A 25,912-nucleotide genomic window follows, 5' to 3' on the forward strand; every position below is an offset into this window, starting at 1 on the left:
TGATTTACATAGACCCAACAATTCCTCTGTAGAGTACCGTGGCAACGAACACCTTCCCTTTAACAGGCAGGAACGTCAGACAGACCCAGCTCTGTGGAGGACGGACATCTGTCTGCACCGGTTGGGGAGGAAGAAAAGAAGAGAGAAAGAGAGAAAAGACACACCGATGGACAGAGAAAGACAAAGACAGACAGACAGACACTTCCAGAGATGCAAGCAACCAAACAGTGACTATAATAATATCTATAGTAATGAGAATATGACTTCTATGTTATGGCAGTTTATACAGAAGAAAAGTAGAAACAGGCACAGCTAAGGTGACAGAATATGAAAATGATAATAATTATGGTGGTAAATATGATCAGTGATGAGTAGCGGTAATAACAGCTGTGATACAGTGAGATATACCACTGATGATGTTTTTATGGCTACAAATTTTATCATTTATAAGACTAATGATAGTTTATATGACTAATAGTTATAATAGCAGCAGGAAGCGTCATGCAGGACCACGGCAGCAGGCACCACCACGATCAGCAGAGACCTGAGAGACGACAAAGCACAAACAACTCCAGGGAAGAAGTTGAATTAGTAACATGTTGATGAGACATGAATGATACAAACAGAGAGGAGAGAAGCTCAGAGGATCAGGAACAGGATTACAGACTGGGCCTATAGCAGCATCATTAAGCAGAGCAAAGTCAGCTGAGAACATATCGTGAAATGTCTTGACAACTTTAGGTTGAAAATTAGTATTATTAGTTAGTAATATTAGTTTAAAACTTTGCTTCATGACCAAATAGCCATCAGTCTCAGCTGTACTGTGTTTATTGCTAATTTGCATGTTAGCATGCATACATGCTAAACTAAGATGGTAAACATAAGACATACTGGTACAAATCGGTATGTTAGCATGTATTTCAAAGCACTGCTGTGCGTCAGTACAGCCTCAGTGCTTGCTGTGGCCTTGTTACAGGATACTATGTGACCAGTTTAGCAGTTAGAGGTTCGACTTCCTGTTTATTTTTTTCTTTACTTTTCTCTTTGGGCTGGTTTTCATTTGATTGATGGTTCGGGGTGTGGTTACACTGTGTGTGCTAAAGAGGGAGCGTACATGTTCCCCAGGTCCTGTTCCCCGCTCACATTTTTCAGAAAAAGGGTCCTATGTTTAACAAACCCTTCCCAAGCACTTTTTTTTTACCTTTTAGCCTGGGTATATATATGATTTTATGCTGCACAGGCACAGTTTTAATAAATCACTTAACATTTTATTTATGGTTCAAATCCCGGCTGGGGCCCTTCTGTGTGGACTCCCCGTGTCTGCGTGGGTTTTCTCCAGGTTCTCCGGTTTCCTCCCACAGTCCAAAGACATGCAGGTGTTAGGTTCATTGATGACTCTGAATTGCCCATAGGTGTGAGTGTGAGTGTCTCTGTAAACTGGCGTCCTGTCCAGGGTGGACACCGCCTCAAGCCTGATAGGGAAAAGCGGTTGAAGATATTTGTGCACCGCTACGCGAGTAAGCTAACCCACCTCTGCTGCTCTCTGGTTGTTGAAAACAGTTCCCTTGTTTTCTCCTTGTGTTATTAGGTAAGGACTAGTGATAGAGCCATACCTCTGAACCCCTTAGACCAAATGAGTCTGTAACACCAGCATCAAATTATATTAAAGATTAAATGCAGTTGTGTAATTATATCTTGAGTAGTTTACAGTTGAACTTGGAGTGAAAGGACACGGCGCAAAGATATTCTGTTATTTTTTTATTGAAAGTCCTATGACAAACATTTCAAATCCATGTTTTTAACAAAGAACAGATGTTACCTTGTGCCAAGTGCAGTCAGCAAGACAATTCTCCCACCACTCAACGCTAACCTTAGTGTTTCAAAAACTAGACCTGCATTTCCTATAAAGCCCACGCCTGGTTAGATACACAATGAAATTAACTTTTGCGTTTGATTTGCAAACATAAAAAGTATTATCAGGGGCAGCGCCCGGTGACTCAGCAGTTAGATCAGGTGCCCCACAGAGGCAGGAAGTTTGTGAAGCAGTGGCACGGGTTCCACTCCAACATCCCCATCCCCACTCTCTCCCCTGTTTCCTGTCAATCATCTGCTGCGCTACGATAAAGGTAAAAGAGCCCCACAAAAGTTTTTTCTGACAGATTACACTGTTTCATTTGTCAAAATGCAATAAGGAATATAAATGCAATAAAAATTCATTTTGAAATCAGGTCTGTGTTTCACATCAGACTGATTGAATATTACAGTGCCCATTGAGAAGACATTGTTCTTTCTTTAGTCACTGTATTATGATCTTTAGAGCTTCTTTTCTAATGCCCGTCTTTAAGAAACATTAAAACAGTTTAAAATGTGTAGATATCACTTTTTGTTCACTGGACAAAGTCCTATGATAGTACCTATAAAAGTATCATGATGTATAAATAACAGCTTGACCTCACTCTAAACTGGCCCTGAAAGTACCACTGACTGTCTACAGCTGGGTTCTGTTGAGGGATAATGACAGGGTGTCAGCTTCAGTATTACAGGCGGGACTGTCTGAATTCATGGCCTGGTATTGGCCGGTTTGCACCTCAGAGGTGGACTGCAGTCTGTTCTTTGTCAGGTATTGGCTGCAGGAGCAGAAGGTGTGGTAGAAAGAGGAGGAGAGGCCGGCAATATCTGTGGAGATGTAGGGGAGAACCTCTGGAGATGCCTGGTTATAGTAACTGATCTGCAAAAAATAAGAATGGTGAAGTTTGTTAAGATTCTATGTTAATATACACCTGTTAAATCAGCTCAAATGACTGTTTGCATCACCAGTGACATGTTGTTCTTGGTCTCCAGTATGGTGAATCCAGCACACAGAACCTCTCCTCTGTTATACCCTTCAGTGGGAGGCTGAGTGGGCAGGGACACTGAACGCAGTGCGATGACGTATGGATCTCTGAGAAGGAAAAAACAAAAGGAATAACTGACAGTAAATCTTGAAGGCTAGAGGTATATGACCTTTGACCTGTCATTCTACTGACCCGCTGCCACACGGCTTCCTCTTGGAGGCCAACAAGATGAAGTCCTGGAGAATCCCGTCCCCCTGACGGGCTGAAGTCGGGGCACCTACTCCCCTGTGAGGCACTGATGGGGTCACCACTCGATACAGGAAGTCATCTTCGTCCACCTGGTAAATCAGCTCACATTTCCTGATTTGAGGAAAGGACACAGAGATGATGATGATGATGGTGATGGTGATGGTGATGGTGGTGATGGTGATGGTGATGATGATGATGATGATGATGATGATGATGATGATGATGATGATGATGATGATGATGATGATGATGATGATGATGATGATGATGATGATGATGATGATGATATCATCACTCTCATGTCTGGTTAGCTTAGCTTGGCATAAAGACTGGAAATGGGGGGAAACAGCTAGCCTGGCTCTATCCAAAGGAAACAAAACCCACCCACCAGGTGGGTATTGCACGAAAGAAGAATTTAGAAATCCGTGATGAAAGAAAAAGCCAACCTTAAACTACCCTGGATCGATCATTCTGAATTAATTAGTTGCAGTTACGCCAAGGATGAGAAGTCCTACCAGGTTCACAGATTTCAAAGAGAGACCACAAGGTCGAGCACAGATTCACTGATGCGGACACAAAAAAGACACGTTCAGTGTTCTTCTCTGCGTCCAAACAGCAAGAACCAATGGAAACTAAGGAGGACGTGAAGCATGACATCAGTAAAAATGGAAATCCGGTCGCTATTATTAAACAACAAGAAAAGGGGTGACGGGCAATATCGGACCGACTGAACGCACAAGTGTTCAAAAATATACACCTTTCATCTGTGTCACATCATTTTCATAAATGGATAGGTGAACAGTTACCCTTAAAAGAGCAGTGGAATTTAATGTTGCTAGTCCATGGGCTGACCTGACCTTCAGGCTGATGACATCAACATGTCTATAAAACTGGAGGACAACCATTTCCTCTCTCTCTTCTTCATCTTCAGAAGAAGAGAGAGAGGAAATGGGAAGACATGTGCCAGCCAGATGTCTCCTGTCCTACAACACCTCTACAACCTGAGCCTTGGTCAGGAGAGAATACCAGTGCTTTGGAAGACTTCCTGCCTGATTCCTGTTCCAAAGAAGTCGACACCATCAGACCTCAATGACTATCGACCAGTGGCCCTCACATCTTACGTCATGAAGGGGCTGGAGAGACAGGTTTTGGTCAACCTGAGGCTGAAGGTGAGAGCCCTGCTAGACCCTCTGCAATTGGCTTACATGCCTCACTTGGGAGTTGATGACGCTGTCATCTACCTGCTGCAACGAGCCCATTTGCACCTGTATGGTGGAGGAGGTACTGTGAGAATCACATTCTTTGATTTCTCTAGTGCTTTTAACACCATTCAGCCACTGCTACTGGGGGAGAAGCTGCAGGTGATGGGAGTAGACGACACAATGATCTCCTGGATTACTGACTACCTGACAGGCAGGCCACAGTTTGTCCGTATGGGCAGTGTTCTGTCTGATGTGGTGGTTAGTGATACAGGAGCTCCACAGGGGACTGTACTGTCTCCTTTCCTGTTCACCGTATACACCACTGACTTTCAGTACAACACTGGGTCGTGTCACCTGCAAAAGTTTTCTGAGGACTCAGCTGTTGTTGGTTGTAGAACTGAGGGACATGAGGAGGAGTACAGGGCACTGGTAGACAACTTTGTGAAGTGGACTGGACAGAATCACCTGCGGCTGAACATCAGCAAGACCAGAGAGATGGTGATAGATTTCAGGAAGAAGAGGAAGACGGCTTTCCAACCTCTGTGCATTCTGGGAAAGGATGTGGAGGCGGTGGAGGATTACAGGTACCTGGGTGTTACCATCAACCACAGACTGGAGATCTAACACTGAAGCCGTTTACAAGAAGGGGATGAACAGACTTTACTTCCTGAGGAAGCTGAGATCCTTCAACGTGTGCAGCAAGATGTTGGAGATCTTTTATCAGTCTGTGGTGGCCAGTGTACTTTTCTTTACTGTGGTTTGTTGGGGAAACAGCATTGGAGCCAGGGACACCAACAGACTCAACAAACTGATCAGGAAGGCTGGCTCTGTGATTGGCTGCAAACAGGACACTCTGGAGGCTGTGGTGGAGAGGAGGACACTGAAAAAACTGTTATCCATCACGTATAATCCTCTCCACCCTCTCCAACTCATACTGGTCAGACAGCGGAGCACCTTCTCCAGATGGCTGCTTCAGCTTCACTGTCATAGCAACAGATACAGGAAATCTTTCCTGCCACAATCCATCACTTTTTATAATAACTCTCTCACCTCTGCCTGACAGAGAACTCTGCTCTCTACTGTTTTTTTTTTTTGTATATATTATTATTGTTATAGTATATTTAGCATATTTTGTTGTATATATTATTATTGTTATAGTATATTTAGCATATTTTGTTGTATATATTATTATTGTTTATTGTTTATAGCACACTGTGCACTGTATATATACACTATGTATATATTGGATTCTATTTATGTTATGTATAAAGTGTTTTATTTGCTGCTTACTTTGATCTCGTCTTCAGTCTCTTTTTGACCGGCTCCCCGGCCTTCCTGAATCCTGGAGCCTCAGTGGCCTGCACAGGGCAGAGCCGCCTGCACAGGGCAGAGCCGACTGCACAAGGCAGAGCCGCCTGCACAGGCTAGAGCCGCCTGCACAGGGCAGAGCCGCCTGCACAGAGCGGAGCCGCCTGCACAGGGCAGAGCCGCCTGCACAGGGCAGAGCACAGAGCAGAGCCACCTGCACAGAGCGGAGCCGCCTGCACAGGGCAGAGCCGACTGCACAAGTCAGAGCCGCCTGCACAGGGCAGAGCACAGAGCAGAGCCGCCTGCACAGAGCGGAGCCGCCTGCACAGGCCAGAGCCGCCTGCACAGGGCAGAGCCGCCTGCACAGGGCGGAGCCGCCTGCACAGGGCAGAGCCGCCTGCACAGGGCAGAGCACAGAGCAGAGCACAGAGCGGAGCCGCCTGACGAAACAACAGACCAGCAGAGATGCGAGTGCAAGACTTTCTGAAAAACTTGTCTCAAGAACAACCACAACGCAACTTCGTCTTTCTACGGACTGGTAACTAAACACCAACTGGGCATTATTACATGTTATGAGACTTTATGAACGGCTAAGCATAGAACTGTAACTTTGTTTTGACTGATGTTTAATGATGATTATGTGTGACTGTGTTGATTCAGTTAAGTTGAAGAAAAGAAGTTGTTTTTATTTTGGTTTTGAGATTCTTTTTTGGCAGTTTTTCAAGCCTTTTATTATATAGATAGACAGGAAGAAGAATTCCTTTATTAGTCCTGCGAATGGGGAAATTCAATTTTCACTCTATTATGTTTTTTTCATTTTACACACACACATGCTCAGACAGGACCTATATACATGCAACCAATGGAGAGATGTTAGAGTGAGGGGGCTGCCAGTGACCGGCGCCCCGAGCAGTTGGGGGTTCGGTGCCTTGCTCAACAGGAGATGAACTGGCATCTCTCCAGCCACCAGTCCACACTCCATTCATAGTCATCACAGGGACTTGAACCAGCAACCCTCCAGTTCCCAGCCCAGTCACCTATGGACTGAGCTACTACCGCCCCAATGGGGTGAGAGGGGAGACATGCAGCAAAGGGCCGCAGGTCGGAGTCAAACCCACTGTCTCTGTCTCGAGGACCTTCAGCCTCTTTACACAAGGCCACTGCTTTAACCACTCAGCCACCGGCCGCCCCAAGTGGAGGAGGTTTGTTAGCAATGCTGCACAGTTATTATTGTTAACTATAGCTGTATCTGAACAGACCACACGCACGTAACCTGAATTTAGACCTTCACACACACACACACAGCTTTAGGTAGTTTGTTTGTTTTGTTTGTTGCATTTATTAATGTGTTAATAAGTGTTTGTGTTTACCATATCTCTGTTTATTTAATATTACACAAAGATGAATGAGCCAGCCTCTACTAAGAAAATAACTTTTAAATCCTTCAACTGAGTAAACTATTACATTTATCGGTGTTCAACCCTTAATTAGTAGTTTAATATATTTAATGAGACTTTAATATAAGGGCAACTTTGGTGCCCCGAGGAACTCTGGTTTGACTAGAGTAATTTTTATTATTATCTTTGATAATTATTGGTGTTAACTAATATTTACTTGATTAACGATACATTTGAGAATACTCAATCTCATAATCTGAACCTGAGTCAAGGCCCTACATTTGATTGGTTCTCCGTGTGAAGTTTTTAATAAATTAAAGTTATTCATTTTTAGTAATTTTTCTTTATTAATTTTCTTTTTCAAATATTTCATTTGATAGTCACACCTTTGATCCAGTTAAGCTAGAGTACCTACATATATTTATATATATATATATATATATATATATATATAAATATATATATATATATATATATATAATTATAATAATTACTATTATGGATTAATACTGTATATTATAACTATAATAATTGTTATTGCTTTTATTAATGATAGTGCGGCTTGTTGCTGTTCAAGGAGGAAGGATCCTGAATAATTCACAGAGTGTGGTCTTTACCTACTCCATATGTAAAGTGTCTTTTGTTATGATTTGGCTCTGTAAATAAAATTGAATTGAATTGGAAACACTTGCTAAGACCTATTTGGTGAGTTTTACTTTGTTTCTGTTCAGTTTGAATGAAGTGTGTTTTATTCTTCATGAATAGAGATCAAAGGATGTTCCTTTAAAACATCCACAAGGAAATCCTCATGGAGATTTTATACTTACATGAAAATGTAATGTGTGTGTGTGTGTGTGTGTGTGTGTGTGTGTGTGTGTGTGTGTGTGTGTGTGTGTGTGTGTGTGTGTGTGTGTGTGTGTGTGTGTGTGTGTGTGTGTGTGTGTGTGTGTGTGTGTGTGTGTGTGTGTGTGTGTGTGTGTGTGTGTGTGTGTGTGTGTGTGTGTGTGTGTGTGTGTATTACTGATAATGTGTGTCCCAGCTCGGTCTGTTGCTCAGCTCAGCCAGCAGACCAAAAGCTCTGTGAGCAGGAACATCCACCTCTGATTCCACCCTGAAACTCAGCATGGACTTCTGTTCCAGGGTGTAAAGCTGAACCTGGGAACAAAGAATTACATCAGACGGGGAATAGGGGGGGGGGGGGGGAAGTCTATGACGAAAACACAAAAATTCCCATCAGATACCTTGTCTTTCTCAGAGCTGAGGCGCCAGTTGTTTCTAGCAGCCAACATCTTCAGAGCTGAAACATTGTTATAGCTCAGATACACCTGGGAACACATACAACATACATATGCATTAGCAAAACTAGAGAGAGAGAGAGAGAGAGAGAGAGAGAGAGGGAGAAATAACTTTAAAGGAATTCAATGAAATTTTGTGTGTATTTTTTGGTGAAACACAGCTTCACAGATCTAAACAATCAGCACAGTCTGAGGATTAATATCACAAATTTAGTATCTGATCAATTGCCTGTTCCTGAGTTATGAAACATTATGATGTCACAGTGAAGTTGACCTTTGACCTTTTGGAAAGAAAATGTCATTACTTTATCATTTTAAGCCCAGTTCAGACCAAAGATTCGCAACAAAACTGTTTTGGAACGTCACAGGTGAGAGTTGCAGCGATGTAAACTGACCCATCTCATTGTGAATCTAACGGCCGATGTCATCACCTGGGATTCAACTTGTCAAATCTCCAGCAGCTGGTTTTAGAAGATAACACACGTCACCTGTTTCAACAGCCAATCAGGTCTGAGCAAAGTCCGCTGGTCAAGTCACTGACAAACTGTCAGCTGGTCGAAAGGCCGTCATGGACGGAGGCTCAACGAGCGTGTAAGAGAGAGAAAAAGAGACGGAGAGAGAGAGAAAAGAGACAGAGAGAAAGAGAGGGTTGAGCGAGCAATACAATGAATAAGGAGAGGGAGCGCGTAATCCAGAACAAAGCAGTGAATCAGGGAAATAAAGCGGTATTTTCTCTGTTTCATCACAACTAGAAATGCAGCTGCAGCAAGTATCTCACTGCCTATGTCATTTATATTTTATGATGCTACACATTATGTCCAGCTACTTTGAACTGACAGGTTTCAGAACGTTGCAGACCTGCACGTTGCAAGAAGTTGTAAGTTTCAACCAGGTTTCAACTCGTCTCGTTGCCAATCTTCCGTCTGAATTGGGCTTAAGACATTCGTGTGAAATGTTGTCTTAATTAGCGTAGAGAATTCTTGAGTTATGAGCTCCATCTGTTTTGGGCATGTAGCCTGTAGCATCGTTAAGAAGCTATCCCTCTGTCATGTCCTGCTCTCTAATTGAGAGTAAATATAACCAAACACACAACACAAGTCTTGTCTTGGTGTCTAAAGTAGCAGAGAGCACCTGATGTCAGCTGGCAGCTCGGGTCCTGAAGCGTTGGAATCTAGCCTTCATCAGACATATGGGATCCAGCACCATACTAGTGACCCAACACTAGTGACATTGTTGACCAGTTCAATGGAGGTCAATAAACAAGGCTGTGCTAAAATTCTCCACGTTCATCCAGCAGACTAGCATGTGCTGTTTTCTGTCTCTCTCTCTCTGCATCCATTCTTCTCCATGTGTTTACATGTTGAGGAATGGCTGCAGGAATGAGCTGTAATTGAATACGTTATTGATCACAGCACATATAGTTGTTACTGGGTGATTCCAGAACTGTTTCCTCACCTGGTTTCTGGGGTCCCAGGGTACAGACAGCGGGACCTCACCCTGCTTGTGGGAAATGATGTACTTTCTGAAGCAACAAATGGAGAGCAATTAGAAGCATTTTTGACGGTTAATCTGTTGATCTAAATCTACTGAACTACTGTCTACAATGGGCTCAGATTCTGGAACTGAGGTATCCTCTGGTGATTTTGACCACTAGTGGTACTGTAGACCATTTTTTCTTTCCTGAGTCCAATCCCTCTTATTTTTAGTGACTGAAGTAAGTTAACTGAAAATATCACTCAAACTGTATCACTTGTGAAACACAGATTTTAAAGTTAAGAATGGACATTCTCTTCACGGGAACAGACAGAAAAGTTACCTGTCCAGTCTGATTTTCTTCCTAGCTATGGCCTCTTGAAACCTCCTCCCTCCTTCCTGTAAGTGAAAGAAGATAAATGAAAATACCTCAGTTCAACTATCCATATTCTACATCCTCTCATCAGGGTCGGTGGTCAGGAGCTCATTCAAGAACATTGTTTCTATTAATATTAAATTCTATCAAAGATGTGTGTATCATTTCAGACATTCTTAAATTATCATCAAAAATGGACACTGCAACAATATAGTCAATGAAGTTGGGGGACTCAAGATACATATTAAAAAACAATGGCCAGAATTAAAGGTATGCTCATTTTCAAGTTCTAACATGTTTTGGGGGGTTTCTACTAGACATGCTTTAATGTTCAAGCAATACATAATTGGGTGGCCGGTGGCTCAGTGGTTAGAGCAGTCGGCCTGTGTAAAGAGGCTGAAGGTCCTCGAGGTTCGACTCCGCCCTGAGGCCCTTTGCTGCATGTCTCCCCTTCTCTCTCACCCCATTTCCTGTCTGTGCTATAAAATAAAGGCTTAAAAAAATAATGTTTGAAAAAGAAACATTTTTCTCATACTGTCTGTCTGAATACACCTGTTTTTAATCTGTCATTGTTTCCGAGTCACTGCAGCCGGGGAATGACTGCACTGTAGCAGCACTTTCTACCCAAATCCTGACGGCTCATTTAAAGACACAGTTTTTAAAAAACGAGCTGTGTGCATTTCTCTGTGGCTTGATAGTTTTGATACAGACTGTGTGTTCAATAAAGCGTTTTATCCCAGCTGAAAATAACAGGCACTCTTCTGAAAATGCCCAGAAGAGAGCGGCAGAGCGCAGTTTTATTTCTGACGGTGGGTCTTTAAAGGCATTTGTCCTGTCCCTCCTCTACTGTAATGACAGGGCTGGGTAAATACAGCCACAGTGATGAGTGCACCTCATGATTGCTGCTGCTGTAGCACAGTGTAAATTCACGGCACTCCCTTAAAAAAAAAAAAAGGAGTGCCCTTTACACTACACTACCCTCAGGACAGACATAGTTCATCTACAAATAATGTGGAGATTTTTTTTTCTAACTGACCGATCGATCGATTGGTTGAAGAGTAGCTAGAATTTCAGCCAATCAGGATTTTCTATAGACCTTTAAAGCAGCAGAGGCAGCGGTAGAGACCTGGAGACCTTCTGCTGTTGTCTGGGTTGGTTCCATTTGTTTATGCTGGTATTACTATCTCACAATTAATGTTTACCCAGAAAACCCTTTTCACCTTGCAACTGAACTCTTCTGTGACTCATACATGTAGGAGGAGGACACTGTGATAAGAGCTGCTTCAAAGAACACAAGGCCGATCCATGCCTACATGCAGGTTACTCAAATCCAGTATAACTGCTAAATAATTAGCTATGTATGTCTTTGAAGAAGGTGTTGACTGACATATTCCATCTTTTATCAGTTTATGAGTTACAAAAGACTGACCTCGTCTTCTCCTCTGTTTTCAGTAATATTCCATACTGTCCAACAGCTACTATATATTAGAGCCAGAGCAAACTTTATATATATATATATATAATTGCTTATTTTCTAAGACAAAGATCACTTATCTCAACATGAAACTCACCAGGGGTTCGGGTCGAATCCGAGGTAGAGTGCATGGCTTCCTGTGGTCGTCGAGCACCTCAAAGGTCATGAAGGCAGAGTTGATATGTCGGTTAGGCCCTTCCTCCTGGTAGGCTTCTGCTCGCACACCCACCTCCATGCTGCAGCACAAAATCACTTATTTTATCCATTCTTATTTACTTACTTAGTACCGTACCGATTTTTCTCCAATGTACCCTTTTCATACTGCGCCGTTCTTATGACCTGTGTTATCTTATCTTCGGTATCTTTATGAGTGATTCTCGACATGCCTGTTTTTGAAGGCGTTGTTGACTATAGCCCTCAGCAGCAGCCTGTCTCCGACCTGAGAAGGTCCTCTGAAGGTGAACATGTCGATGGTCCGCAGAGTCGGGTGAGCCTGACACAAACGACTGCATAGAGAAAGAGAGATTATAAAATAAGAAACTAAACAAGAGATAATTACGTCCGCAGCCCTGATGCGTTCAAATTAAACATTTAAGATGTGTGGGTGATCGTACCTGGCAGCGATTGTAGCTACATTCACCATCCAGGCCATGATCTGTCCTCCAAATGTATTCACCTGGTATTTAGATACACAGAGATAATGATCCAGTCAACTTACCCCCAAAGAAAGAGAGGGCATGAACAGTAGAAGCCAGTGAATTCATTAAATATCTGAATTTGTTATGGATTTTTATACAATGTTGCAGTTAAGTTAATCGACTAAAAATCTCAATATTACACAGAGGATCTAAGAATAGTAGTACCAAGCATAGCACTAATTATTACCATAAATTAACAGAGGAGAAAATAACTGCAGATTCCTCCTTTTCCTGAGCTAAAAAGACAGAAGCAGACAGAAAGATGCATAAACAAATGTATAACCTGATGGTTAGCGTGTGGAGGTAGAACCAGTTCAACACTCTCCACCTTGGTCTTCTCTGCTGCCACTGCACGGCCTACTGCCACGGTCTCACCTGACACACACACACACACACACACACACACACACACACACACACACACACACACACACACACACACACACACACACACACACACACACACACACACACACACACACACACACACACACACACACACACACACACACACACACACACACACACACACACACACACACACACACACACACACACACACACACACACACACACACACACACAAATTTAAAAGTTCATGAAAAGTCCTCGCCCAGAAATGTTTGAAAGTATGTAAAAATACTCTGCAAATGCTTAATAAATTCTCAATCTCCCTCCACCACCACTGCCAGAGTTACGCTATGGAATGCCCCAGCATTGGTTCCTTAGAATGGGATTCTCTTGTAATATTTTATGTGTTCTATCCTCATTTTTTTTGCGTTCTCTCGCTATATTATTTTTTTTCGTGTTCTCATGAAATTTTTTGCGTTCTATCACAATTTTTTTTGTGTTCTCTCGTAATATTTTTGGTGTTCTCTTGTAATATTTTTTGTGTTCACTTGAAATACTTTTGTGTTCTCTCGTAATATCTTTGGTGATCTTTCGTAATATTTTTGGTGATCTTTCGTAATATTTTTGGTGATCTTTCGTAATATTTTTGGTGTTCTCTCGTAATATTTTTGGTGATCTTTCGTAATGTTTTTAATGTTCTCTCGTAATATTTTTTCATTTTTCTCGTAATATTTTTAATGTTCTCTTGAAATACTTTTTTGTGTTCTCTGAAAATATTTCTTATGCTCTCTCATAATATTTTGTCATTTCTCTCGGATATTTGTTACATCCAACAAGACGCCAGTCTCTACTTTATCAGGCTACCCAGCAACATTTTATGTGGTCTTCTATATGCTGTGATGTAGCAGTGTGCATCAAAGCTACCCTGCAGGATGGACCCATGGGAGAGCAGATCTTTGATGATGTCATCATGTAACATCCGGACCCTCCGTCTCTCAGCTGCCACACTGTATTCAACCTGCTCTTTCTCAGTGTGCGGTACAATGGGCTTTAAGGTCACCTGTGAGGTAATGACAGTAAATGTGTACTTACTGTCAAGAAGCCTTTAACAACACACACACGCACACACAAACAGGCACACACGCACACGCACAACACTCTGTTTTTATATTTATTTGCTTTGCATTTTGCTTTCCAATAATAATTTCAATTTAGCTGTCCATTCAGTATTGTAAGTTGCCAGTGGTCACATGACACACATTCTCGAAAGTCAAAAGGGTCATTAAAAAATCATTTGGTATTCCACACAACACATCCCTTACCTTTATTCCTGTGTTTGTGCGCTGGGTAACAAAGGTGGCGTATGCATGACAAACCCTCCAGTGACGATCAGAGAACAGGTCCTCACAGCTCACCTGTATGCCCACCTGGGATGGAATACATCGGGGATCATCTATGGTCAAACTCCTATCCCATTACTGAGGTAATAACATCTTTAAATGTAATCGAGGTGCGAGCACTAAAAGATTGATATACTTCTTACAGCAAAGTAACAGTTGAAATCAGTGATTCATTTAGATAAGGTTTCCAGTTGAAGATTTTATTTACATCATATACAGAGTAATTCCACACAGATAAATGAAAATGTGTGGTAATGTTTACATTTTACAGCCAGTTGCCATGGCTGCGGTGGGACAGGTGCATTAATTCACTTTTGGGTTGTCTCATTTGGTCATAAACAACCAAGTCTCTTGCCAGTCTTTGAATTTGTCTGTTTTTTTTAATGTTGGTCCTTAAAAGCAGATGTTCCTGAATCTCATTGTCCATCGATAACATCAACACGCCCACTCGCTTTTCTCCACACAATCAGTAGCTGTGGCTCACTCAGAGATTTAACAGTCTTTGTAGTAGAGAGCTGGCATGTTAAAATCTGCCAGGTAATGTCTACATAATTTCAGGTTTGGAGTGCCTGAGTGAAAGGGGCTTCAGTATCCACCTTGAACCTTAAAGTGAAATTCCAGCGCAAAATCCTCCCTTGGTCTATTTCGGCACTTACACTCATTGAATAGGCCATCGAGAGTTTTTCTGTGTATCAACTATTAGCCGGTATCCGGTAGAGTCGCTAACAGCTGGACGTGGCTAACACTGATTAGCTCGGGGCAGTACGGTGAAGGCATTCAAACGTCTTTTTTAACGACTAATACTGCTGAAAATAACAGCAAACCTCTGCAGCAGCATGAGAAGAGTCCCTACACAGAAAACAAAGCAGCAACAACGTAGTTAGTGAACCCAGAGTTTATTAAAAGAGTGTTTTAAAGACTTACCTACTGGCCCCTGTACCAGCTCCTCTCATAGTAAAGTCCATTCAAGTGGATTAAAGTCAATCCAAAAGGAAGGAGCCCATTGGTGCTTTATTTTCTGTGTAGGGACTCATCATGCTACTGCAGAGGCAACTCCTAGAAATGTGAGTTTTCGCCGGCTTACTATTTCATTTTCTAGTTCATCATGGATATTCGTAAGTGGTTGAAAAGCCCACCAACAGCCTCCTGATTTTGACGTTGGAGAAGAGAGGCCACGGAGCGGAGGCTTACCAGCGGGTCAAGTGCAGCCGCGACCGGAGGAGTATTTGGACCACAACTGCCTGTTGGATCAGTGGGTGTGAGTGACCACAGCACAGACAAACCCACACAGGTTGTGTTGAAGAAATATCCAGTCAAAATGATTGGTTGAAAAGAACGATCATTTTCATGCTCGGAGAAACGCAGCCTCCCAGTGTACTGACAAGAGGGACTGGAGGGAAGACAGCGCTGTCTCCACTACCGGGAGGTTCAAAGTCGGTTCTGTGCGTGTGTATGTACGTGCATGTGTGTGTGTCTTGCATATCCCGCTGTTGACTGCTTTAGTGTGTATGTACGTGCATGTGTGTGTGTCTTGCATATCCCGCTGTTGACTGCTTTAAAATGCAATGTTTGAGAGATGCTTCTGGTGTTACATCTAATATGTTGTATAGTTTTATGGATATTCATAATATTGCTTAATATTTTGCTTTGAATGATTAGGACTGATGTTGGTTATATTTAACGTGATGCTTATTTGCTGCGTGAATAGAGTATAGGAATCTTAAAAGTATACGCACTGTAGGCTAATAATTATTGTGCCCCCCCATGCATTTCATATGCCCCCTTAAGACTGAGGTCTTGCGATGGGTCTGAGACACGTCCGGCTGTTAGCGACTCTCCTGGTTTCCTTGGTTAATAGTTGTTACACAAAAAACTCTCTCGATGGCTTATTTGATGTATGTGAGCGCTGAAAAAGACCACAAGATGATTTTGCACCGGGATTACAAGGTATCATTCAGGTAAAAAAAAAAGCAAAGTGGAACGCCTGACATGGATGTTGCTGTACTGATGGAATTAGCTCTGATAAATGGACATTATGCTGAATTTGTGAAGACAAGAGATAAACAGTTTGGAGTTTGCATGTTTTGGGGGACAAAGAGAAAATTAAGGCATGACAATTAAAGGCATGTCTCTGTCTCTAATAAAAGCCCCATATTTCTTTCATGACTCTCTCTGCCTCCAATGTAATTAAAGGCTACTACTGGGAATATGTTCTGTGGTTGTAGAAAAGCTTGGATGTAACATAAGTGATTTACTGAAAGAACACAATCCAAACATATCTGACCTCCATGCTGGTGTTAAAGGCTCTGTTGACCTTTGCCTTGATGTTCACCACCTGACCCACACTGAACAGAGAGACATAAAGGAAGAGTGAGTATATACGCACACACACACACGTACTCCAGAAGGTACACTCACTTCCTGTTACCTGATGGTGTGTCCAAAGTGGATGTCATCCATGGAGGCAGTGACACAGGGACTCCCAGCATGCCTCTCAGCTGCCCATATAAAACACAAAAATATCATCAGGTGCTGGTTACAACATACTGCGGACACTCAACACACAACAGAAAATATTCACTAAATCTCACACACACACACACACACACACACAGCCACACAGACACACACACACACACACACACACACACACACACACACACACACACACACACACACACACACACACACACACACACACACACACACACACACACACACACACACACACACACACACACACACACACACACACACACACACACACACACACACACACACACACACACACACACAGTACCAGAGAGGCAGGCAGTGCAGTCTATCCATTTGAGCAGCTGTCCCACGCTCAGCTCCTGTCGATGGTTGCTGTGACAGGGCATCACTATCTGACTCATTTTCACCTCTGTCGGGTTAACACTCTCTTCTTCTTCCCCCTCCTCCTCCTCATCTTCCTCCTCCTCTTTCTCCGGATCACCTGACAGTCTGGAACTCATCTTCAAAGCTGAGAGTGGAAGAGTATCTTAAAGGTTAATATTTATAATCTTCATTAAAAGCTATATTTTTCAATTATTTTGTATACGTATTTAGTCTGAATTAATATTTAAAACATTTTTTTAACGGGTTTGACAATGACTTTCTGTCCCGTTGTGTTTCCATGGTAGCAGCCAATAGCGTTGCTGGTTGCCAGGGTTGTCTGTTGTTGGGTGCAGCTACTGTAGGCTGGCACTGGGTGAAATGGAGTTTGCCAATCCTGCAGCTGCTTCGGAGCCTCAGTGAAGGGGGCGTTATTTGTCCCAGCAGCTGAGTGAGCGGAGACGGGCAAAAACCAGAGTCACTATAGGCCGAGCATGCACTCCATGGACTGAGAGAAAGGAGAGAAACGCCATTCAAACACACGCCCACATGGCTACGGTTCTCCTTGATTGCTAACTTCACTTTCATCTTTACTTAGCTGGAACAGCTAACAAATAACAGCTAACGACTAACGTTAACTGTCAGTCAAACTCCTCTGTAATACTTGTTTTTAATGGTGTGATTTGCTGGAGGGGACGGGTTCAAACAGGCTCAAACAGACACAAACTCTGGTCTCCTGTAGGCTACTGGGTCGGGTCTGTCTCCAGGTTTGAAGTCACTTTGAGTTGAAAGCTAGCTAATGGATTCCACAGCACTCACAGAAAGACTTCCAGGTGAAGAATGGCTAACGTTAAATACTGATGTCAAATGAATTGATGAGACCAAATGAGTGGTTCCCCTGTTTGATTCATCACTGACATGGAGCAGACTGATCACTGACACACTCCAAACCTGGCAACCTGACTGCTGGAATTATTTTTTGTTGTTGCGACTACGATATTGAGACACTAGATGGCGGTGTTCTGCACATTCTCCATATTCAACCTTTAATGTGAGATTCATTTCAGTCTTAGGTCGGTCGTCTTGGTCAGTTTTTAACCACCTCAGAGCTGGTTCTGGGGCCGTTTCTACCAAAGATAAATCTTACGCTGCCAAATAATGGATATTAAGACATTAACATTGTTGCCTTTACCTTATCCTCTGAGCTTCTCTCATTACTGTTTGTATCATTTATGTCACATAAATGCATGTTACTATTTCAACTTCTTCCCCGGAGTTGTTTGTGCTTTGTCGTCTCGCAGGTCTCTGCTGATCGTGGTGGTGCCTGCTGCCGTGGTCCTGCATGAAGCTTCCTGCTGCTATTATAACTATTAGTCATATAAACTATCATTGGTCTTATAAATGATAAAATTTGTAGCCATAAAAACATCATCAGTAATATATCTCACTGTATCACAGCTGTTATTACCACTACTCATCACTGATCATATTTACCACCATAATTATTATCATTGTCATATTCTATCACCTTAGCTGTGCCTGTTTCTACTATTCTGCTGTATTAACTGCTATAACATATAAGTCATATTCACATTACTATAGATATTATTATAGTTATTGTTACTTTTGTGGTTGCTTCATCTCTGGAAGTGTCTGTCTGTCTGTCTTTGTCTCTCTCTGTCCATCTGTCTGTCTTTTCTCTCTTTCTCTCTCCTTTTCTTCCTCCCCAACCGGTGCAGACAGATGTCCGTCCTCCACAGAGCTGGGTATGTCCCACATTCCTGCCTGTTATAGGGAAGGTTTTCGTTGCCACTGTGTACTCTATGGAGGAATTGTTGGGACTGTGTAAACCATTAAAAGGTTATAGAGATAACTTTTTTTATGATTTGGCACTGTAAATAAAATTGAATTGAAATTAATTGATAATGTGTTGATGTCATCAGAATTGAATGTCATAGACACACTAGGACTAAATTTTCTTTGTATAATCTTACTTATTGTATCTATAACCAGTGAACTTGGCAATTCACCTCCTAAAGGTGTCCTCTGTGTTAAAATTAAAACTCAAATTGCGATCCAAAAAAAGTTTCTAAATAAGGCCGGGTCAAGCTGCAGAGAGTCTGCCCTCTGCCTGTTTGATGGTAGGAGATGAAGGCAGCTTGAACTAAATTAGACCATGAACACAGGGCTTCCATAGAAAAAGGTACCCAACTTTAGGCACATTGTACTGTATAGCGATAACTAACTAACTGGCTGAATGAATGAATTGTGAAAACATATAATAAACTTCTAGATATTTGCAGATAGTTAACATTTGATGGCATCTCTTGTTTTGACTGGATAATTTGACTTTCCAATAAGAAATGAGGATTACATTTTAAACAAAGCTTACAGCCCCTCTCTCCTGGGCTGATGCCCTGAAGACCTGTCCCAGCTGTGGTCAAGACTAGAGCTGCTACAATTAATTGATTAATCAATTATATGTCAACTATTCAATTAATCGCCAACTATTTTTACAATCACTTTACCTGTTTGAGTAATTCTTTAAGAAAATAATTCAAAATTCTCTGATTTCAGCTTCTCAAATGTGAGTTTTTTTCTTGTTTCTTTCCATCTTTTAACAGTAAATGAAACAAGGTTCAGTTGTGGACAAAAAAGACATTTGAGTCATCTTGGGCTGTAGGAAACACTGATTCGCTTTCACCATTTTCTCACATTTCATATCCCAAACAACTCGAATCAAGAAATCGAGAAAATAATTGACAGATTAATCAATAATAATCAGTAGTAGTAGCCCATACCAACTTAATAAAGTCCAAGACCGGGTCCAGTCGAGACAAAGTCAAGACTGAGTCCCAAGCAAATCAATCCTGTTCAAGATCATAATAGGCAATAGTGACTTCACAATGATAATGTAGTGACTAAAGAGTTAGGATGGATCTGTAAACAAGATTGATCTTCTAACATCAAATTCATAGAATTCACTTCAATTCATTTCAATTCAATTTTATTTATAGTGCCAAATCATAACAAAATCATAACAAAACCTACTGTGTAAAAGGACACTTTAGAGTAGGTATAGACCACACTCCATGACTTATTTATGATTTACATATTCCAAACAATTACCCGTAGAGTACGGTGGCAACGAAAACCTTCCCTACAACAGGCAGGAACGTGGGACAGACCCAGCTCTATGGAAGAAGGACAACTGTTTTAACCGGTTGGAGCGGAAGAAAAGAAGAGAGAAAGAGAGGAAAGAAGGACAGATCGAGAATTTAGGCAACATTCTGTAAAACTGATTCCGAATCAGCAGCCAGGAACAACTTCACCAGTTCTCAATAGCCAAGTCCAAGACAATTCTGAGTCCAACAAGACACCAGACCAAGTACAAGACTTCAAAGAAGTCTGGAGACCAAGACTGGACTGCAGTACTACAGCTATGTGATCTTAAAGGTTGACTATGGAGAATGAGCAGAACACCACCATCTAGTGTCTCAAGATTGTAGTCGTAACAAAAAAAAAATTCCAGCCCAGTAGGAGACCGGACTCTGTTTGAGCCTGTTTGAACCCATCCCCTCCAGCAAATCACACCATAAAAACAAGTGTTACAGAGGAGTTAGCGTTAGCAGTTAGCAAGATTTTATCGATCAAAGAGAAACGTAGCCATTTGGGCGTGTGCTTTAATGCCGTTGAACTCCTTTGTCTCAGTCCATAGAGTGAATGCTTGGCCGATAGGGCATTTCAGAATGTTTGTAAACTACAGGCGTCATGACACTTCCTGGTGGCAGAACGTGAGCAGCTTCCCTGACCTGAAGAAAGGTGAAGGGTTTTATCGATTTCCTTCAGAAAATACTAAATTTATCTAGCTGGACCTGTGGTTAAAGCGAGTGGACGTGATCAAAAGTACTGGTGCTACAGAGAAGGCCTCCACCGCCTGGTCGAGGAGGAGCCTCTTCTAACGGGGCAGACTGGGAACCAAACCTCCATCATTGTGTTTGTGGAGACATTTTCTCACAGAGAAGAGATATTTGTCACCAGTCAGACAGTTTCTGGCTAAATTCTATCAAACTTTCTGTTGAACCTACAAATATAAATGATGGTGTAATGTTTAGAGTTAATATAATGGTGTTGTACTAAAGTTTAACTTCTTATCTTTGTAACAAAATATGGTTTTAACGGCCTGATTTATCTTTGTGTGGTCAAAAGGACGCTAACACAGGTGAATTAGTCGGACACCCCAATCTCTTGCCATAATAAATACTGGGAGCTGGTGATCGTCCACATTAACATCAATGCTGTCAAAACATCAGGACCATATTTCAGTCCTTCACAATAAAAGGACATGCTTTAACAGCTCCAAAATATACTGTAAAGTCTTAAAGTCATTTTTAATGTAAACCACTACCTGAGCCGCTCAGGCTGAGTGTCGCCCAAATGTTTGATAGCGTTCTCTCATTAAAGTCACTTTCGTGTACTAATTTGTAAATGCCTATGTACAAATATGAAACTTAACTTGTAGATTCTTAGAAGTGTTTAAATAAATTCTACCTCCCCTTCAGTGCAGATTACCCAGTAATTCTAATGTAGTGCGCATGCGCAAAAAGTTGCATGCTGCTTCTTACTGCTCTAGCCTTTGTATTTGCTTTTTTTTCTTTCTTAACTTTTTAGTTTGCTCTGTTTCTGCACCCTAACTTCTGTGAAGTTCTGCCCTCTACAATAAGGTTACTTTTGATTGTTTTCGTGTTTTTCTTCGTGCAGTCTTTTATCAGTGCCGCTTCCACTGGGACACGCTGCCTTTGTTTATTACGGAGAACAGCTGATCGCCCTAATGCTGGCCGACATAGCGGCCAGAGCAGCTGATATTCCATCCGAACTCTGGAGAAAAACACACCGGGGACACAGAGGTGGGAAGCAACGTCAGGGCAATAGAGGAGGGTCGAGACAGGACTGGCTTATGGAGAGGAGAAGATTTAAGCCGTGTCTCGCCTCTGCTGTTATGGGAAATATACGGTCTCTGTACAACAAAATGGATGAACTGACGGCACTAACGCAAAGCCACCCGCAGTACCGTGCATGCAGTCTGATGTGTTTCATGGACATGGCTGCACAGGGACATCACGGACCAGAACATCACAGTGGATGGCCTCCACACCATTAGGGCTGACCGGGATTGCACCAAGAGCGGTAAGCGGAAAGGAGGGGGGCTTTCCATTCTTGTAAACAGCAGTGTAATCCTGGTCATATCACAGTTAAAGAACAGCTCTGTAGCCCAGATGCTAAACTGCTGGCCGTTGAAATACGTCCATACCATCTGCCTGGAGAGATCCCACATGTCATCACTGTTGTTCTGTACATCCCTCCCTCCGCAAACCCAGCATCTGCCTGCAGCATCATATACACCACCATCTCCAGACTCAACACCCCAGTGCCCTCATCATCATGTCGGGAGACTTTAACCACGTCACCTTGGATAGAGTTCTGCCGACCTTCCAACAGTACGCGAACTGTCCTACCAGAAAGGAGAGGACTCTGGACCTGATTTATGCTAACATTAAGGATGCATACATCTCCTTTTCCCTCCCTCCTCTAGGCAGGTCAGATCATGACCTGGTTCACCTCAAAAGAGGAAGCATACGACCACAAGGAATGTGAGGAGGTGGTCGGAGGAGGCTTATGAGACACTGCAGGGCTGCTTTGAAGTGACTGACTGGCCTGCACTTAATGAGCCGCACAGGGAGGACATCGATGGGCTCACTGAGTGCATCACAGACTACATCAATTTTTGCAATGTCCCAGCTCGGACTGTAACCTGCTACACAAACAACAAACCCTGGATCACCAAGGACATTAAGGCCATCCTGAATGAAAAGAGGAGAGCGTTCAGAGATGGCAACAGTGATGAGGTGAGGAGAGTGCAGGGGGCACTGAAACTGAAAATCAGGGGGGCTAAAGACGATTATAGGGACGTGTGGAGTGGCATGAGAACCATCACTGGGTTCCAGAAGACTGGTAGCACAGGGTTGGAGGACCGTGTGGACCAGGCCAACGAACTGAACCTATTTTTCAATAGGTTTGATACTGCGGCCCATCCCCCACATGACACTGCTGCTGGCTCCTCTTCAACTAATGCCACTTTACCTCCCCCTACTCCTCCTCCCTACAGACCCCTTGTCTGCCCCTCACCACCTCACTTCACATCTACCTATTCCACTACTCCCCCCTGCTCTACATCATGTCCTCCACAACCTGATGACCCCGGCCCTCCCCCAGCGGACACCTCTACAGTGTCCTTCATCCTTGACCTGGTGAGAAGACTACTGTCAAGACTCCACCCTGGCAGAGCGGCAGGCCCAGACGGTGTATTTCCCAGAGTGCTTAAAGCCTGTGCCCCCCAGCTGTACTGAGTCAAGTCTTCAGCCTGAGCCTCCACCTCCAGAGGGTCCCTGGGCTGTGGTAGACGTCCTGCCTCGTGCCTGTGCCAAAGACGCCGTGTCCCAGTGGCCCTCAGGACTACAGACCGTGGCCCTGACGTCCCACATCATGAAGACCATGGAGAGACTCGCCCTGGAGAAGCTAAGGCCTATGGTCAGGCCCTTCACTGATCCACTGCAGTTCGCCTACCAGCCCCGCCTGGGAGTTGAGGACTGCATCAGCTACCTGCTGAACAGAGTCTAAAGCCATCCGGACAAGCCTGCGAGCACTGTGAGAGTCATATTCTTTGACTTCTCCAGTCCATTCAACACCATCCGTCCGGCTCTACTGGGTGAGAAGATGTCTGCGATGCAGGTGGAGGCCCCCATCGTGTCCTGGATTGTGGATTACCTGATGGGCAGACCACAGTATGTACACCTACAGAACTGTGTGTCTGACAGGGTGGTCAGCAACGCTGGGGCCCCACTGGGGACTGTCCTCTCCCCCTTTCTCTTCACCCTCTTCCTGCCTCCTGAGTCCTGCCACCTTCAGAAGTTTTCTGATAACTCTGCAATAGTTGGCTGCATTGGAAAGGGGGATGAAAGTGAATACAGGACTGTTCTGGACAATTTGTCACCTGGAGCTGAATTATCTGCAGCTCAACGTGACTAAAACAAAGGAGCTCATAGTGAGGAGGGTGAAAACACCTGTGACCCCTGTCTCCATCCAGGGGGTCCCTGTGGACACTGTAGAGGAGTAGAAGAGGATGTTTTATGAGTCTGTTGTGGCCAGTGCGATCTTCTTTGCTGTCACATTCGCTGGGGCAGTGGGCTGAAGGTCGCAGATACCTACAGACTGAACAAACTGATCAGGAGGGCCGGTGATGTCGTGGGGGAGGAGCTGGACACCCTGCGGACCGTGGCAGAGAGGAGGATGCTGTCCAGGCTCCGGTCCATCCTGGACAATGTCTCCCACCCTCTCTACGACACAATGGCCCAGCAGAGGAGCACCTTCAGCAGAAGACTCCTCGCACCCAGATGCACCACAGAGAGCCACAGGAAATCTTTCCAGCCTCTCTGTGATTCAGACTCAACCACAGATAGTCTGTTCTTTTGCACATTAGTCTGGTATTTTTGATCTTATATATCTTATAGATCGTATATATTTCACTGCTGTAAATATTCATTTCTGTAAATTTAAATTTGATATTTCATATATATAGTTATTCTAGTATATTCTGTTTTTCTAATATATATAGTCTGTTTAATATTTGTTGTTTGTATATCTGGAGTTTTGTAATGAAAATAATTTCCCCCTGGGATTATTAAAGTATTTCTGATACTGATTCAAGCCATTTACTCTGGTTAAATGACACGGATGGGCTTGTTTACTAGTAGTGCCATCGGAGAACGCTTCCGTTTTTGCCACCTGGAAGAACGAATATTGAATTCATGGTGAATCGGCCTATATTGACTCTGGTTTTTGCCCGTCTCCGCTCACTCAGCTGCTGGGACAAATAACGCCCCCTTCACTGAGGCTCCGAAGCAGCTGCAGGGTTTGCAAACTCCATTTCAGCCAGTGCCAGCCTACAGTAGCTGCACCCAACAACAGACAACCCTGGCAACCAGCAACGCCCAACGCTATTGGCTGCTACCATGGAAACACAAACACTCATCGTCAAACCTAAAACACCCCGTAGGTGCATTATTCTTTTTAAATAAAGCTTTTCATAAAGATTCTACATATTCAGCCTCTAACTTTTCATGGCAATGTCCTCAATAAATGACACATCAGGACACACTGTGACACATGATGATTACTAGGCTATACATGAGCCAGTGATGGCGACATGCTGTTTACTGCAACAGCTTCCTGTAAAGGGATTCAGTTTTCGTCACAATCACTTTGTCAGACCTAGAAAGCCAAACAATGCTGTGAATGTGTGCTGAGAGCTCACTGTATGAGGCCACAGGCTTCTAGTCTGGTGGTTTGAAGATGACATGACTGACATGTATAACATGAATGTTGCTGCTCAGTGGATCCCAAATGCACCCGTTACCCTTCTCTTCTCTTCTCTTTTTTCTCTTTTCTCTTCTCTTTAGCTCGGTGAAGTCTCTACAGTCCGTCTTTATATCCGCCACACTGATTTGAACATCGTTTAAAATGGAAGGTAACTAGTTTGACCAGTAGTCTGAGAAGTGTGTATTTTGTCTTAAACTGTAACGTTACATGACAGAAGAAAGGAAAACACACAGCCTAAACTTGACAAAGTTACGTTATGGAAGACTAGCGTTACTTTAAACCACTTTTATTCTGTAAAACCCAAACATTTGCGTGTCTATATGTAGAGCTAACAGAAGCTATCGCATAACGTTTGTGCACACATAAAAACAATGAGTCTTCAGCAAAAGTCAAAAACATCCCACACCTTGAGTTAGCTTATGTAAAACGACACGTTTACTAGCTGCTGAGTAACCACGGATTAAAATGACAGTTGAACAACCCAAACGTGCAACAACATGTCAGTTCACTTGACTGTGTAACGTTAGTCACTAACCTGACAGCGCCCTGTGGAAGTAGCCTGT

The 25,912-nt window shown here is 43.0% G+C and overlaps 1 protein-coding gene across 2 annotated transcripts; it reads right to left on the bottom strand.

Moving 5' to 3' along the window:
- Positions 1 to 1,728: 1,728 nt before the first annotated feature.
- On the bottom strand, positions 1,729 to 25,912 carry LOC310957389 (acyl-coenzyme A thioesterase 11-like). 2 transcript variants are annotated; one of them, XM_083927933.1, is made up of 17 exons: positions 25,885 to 25,912; positions 16,858 to 17,061; positions 16,486 to 16,555; positions 16,342 to 16,402; positions 13,980 to 14,084; positions 13,582 to 13,717; positions 12,590 to 12,681; positions 12,223 to 12,284; positions 11,995 to 12,114; positions 11,706 to 11,844; positions 10,102 to 10,157; positions 9,741 to 9,807; positions 8,232 to 8,315; positions 8,012 to 8,145; positions 3,027 to 3,194; positions 2,815 to 2,941; positions 1,729 to 2,728 (listed from the first exon to the last, which is right to left on the bottom strand). In XM_083927933.1, the coding sequence occupies exons 2-17, from the start codon at positions 17,051 to 17,053 to the stop codon at positions 2,489 to 2,491; spliced, it is 1,857 nt and encodes a 618-aa protein (XP_083784059.1). In that variant the 5' UTR covers positions 17,054 to 17,061; positions 25,885 to 25,912; the 3' UTR covers positions 1,729 to 2,488. The 2 variants fall into 2 exon arrangements, with proteins under 2 accessions (XP_083784059.1, XP_083784060.1); XM_083927934.1 differs by lacking the exon at positions 25,885 to 25,912 and adding an exon at positions 17,194 to 17,405.

The sequence above is a fragment of the Echiichthys vipera genome (genome assembly GCF_963691815.1).
Source record: "Echiichthys vipera genome assembly, chromosome: 15".
Lineage (NCBI taxonomy): Eukaryota > Metazoa > Chordata > Actinopteri > Perciformes > Trachinidae > Echiichthys > Echiichthys vipera.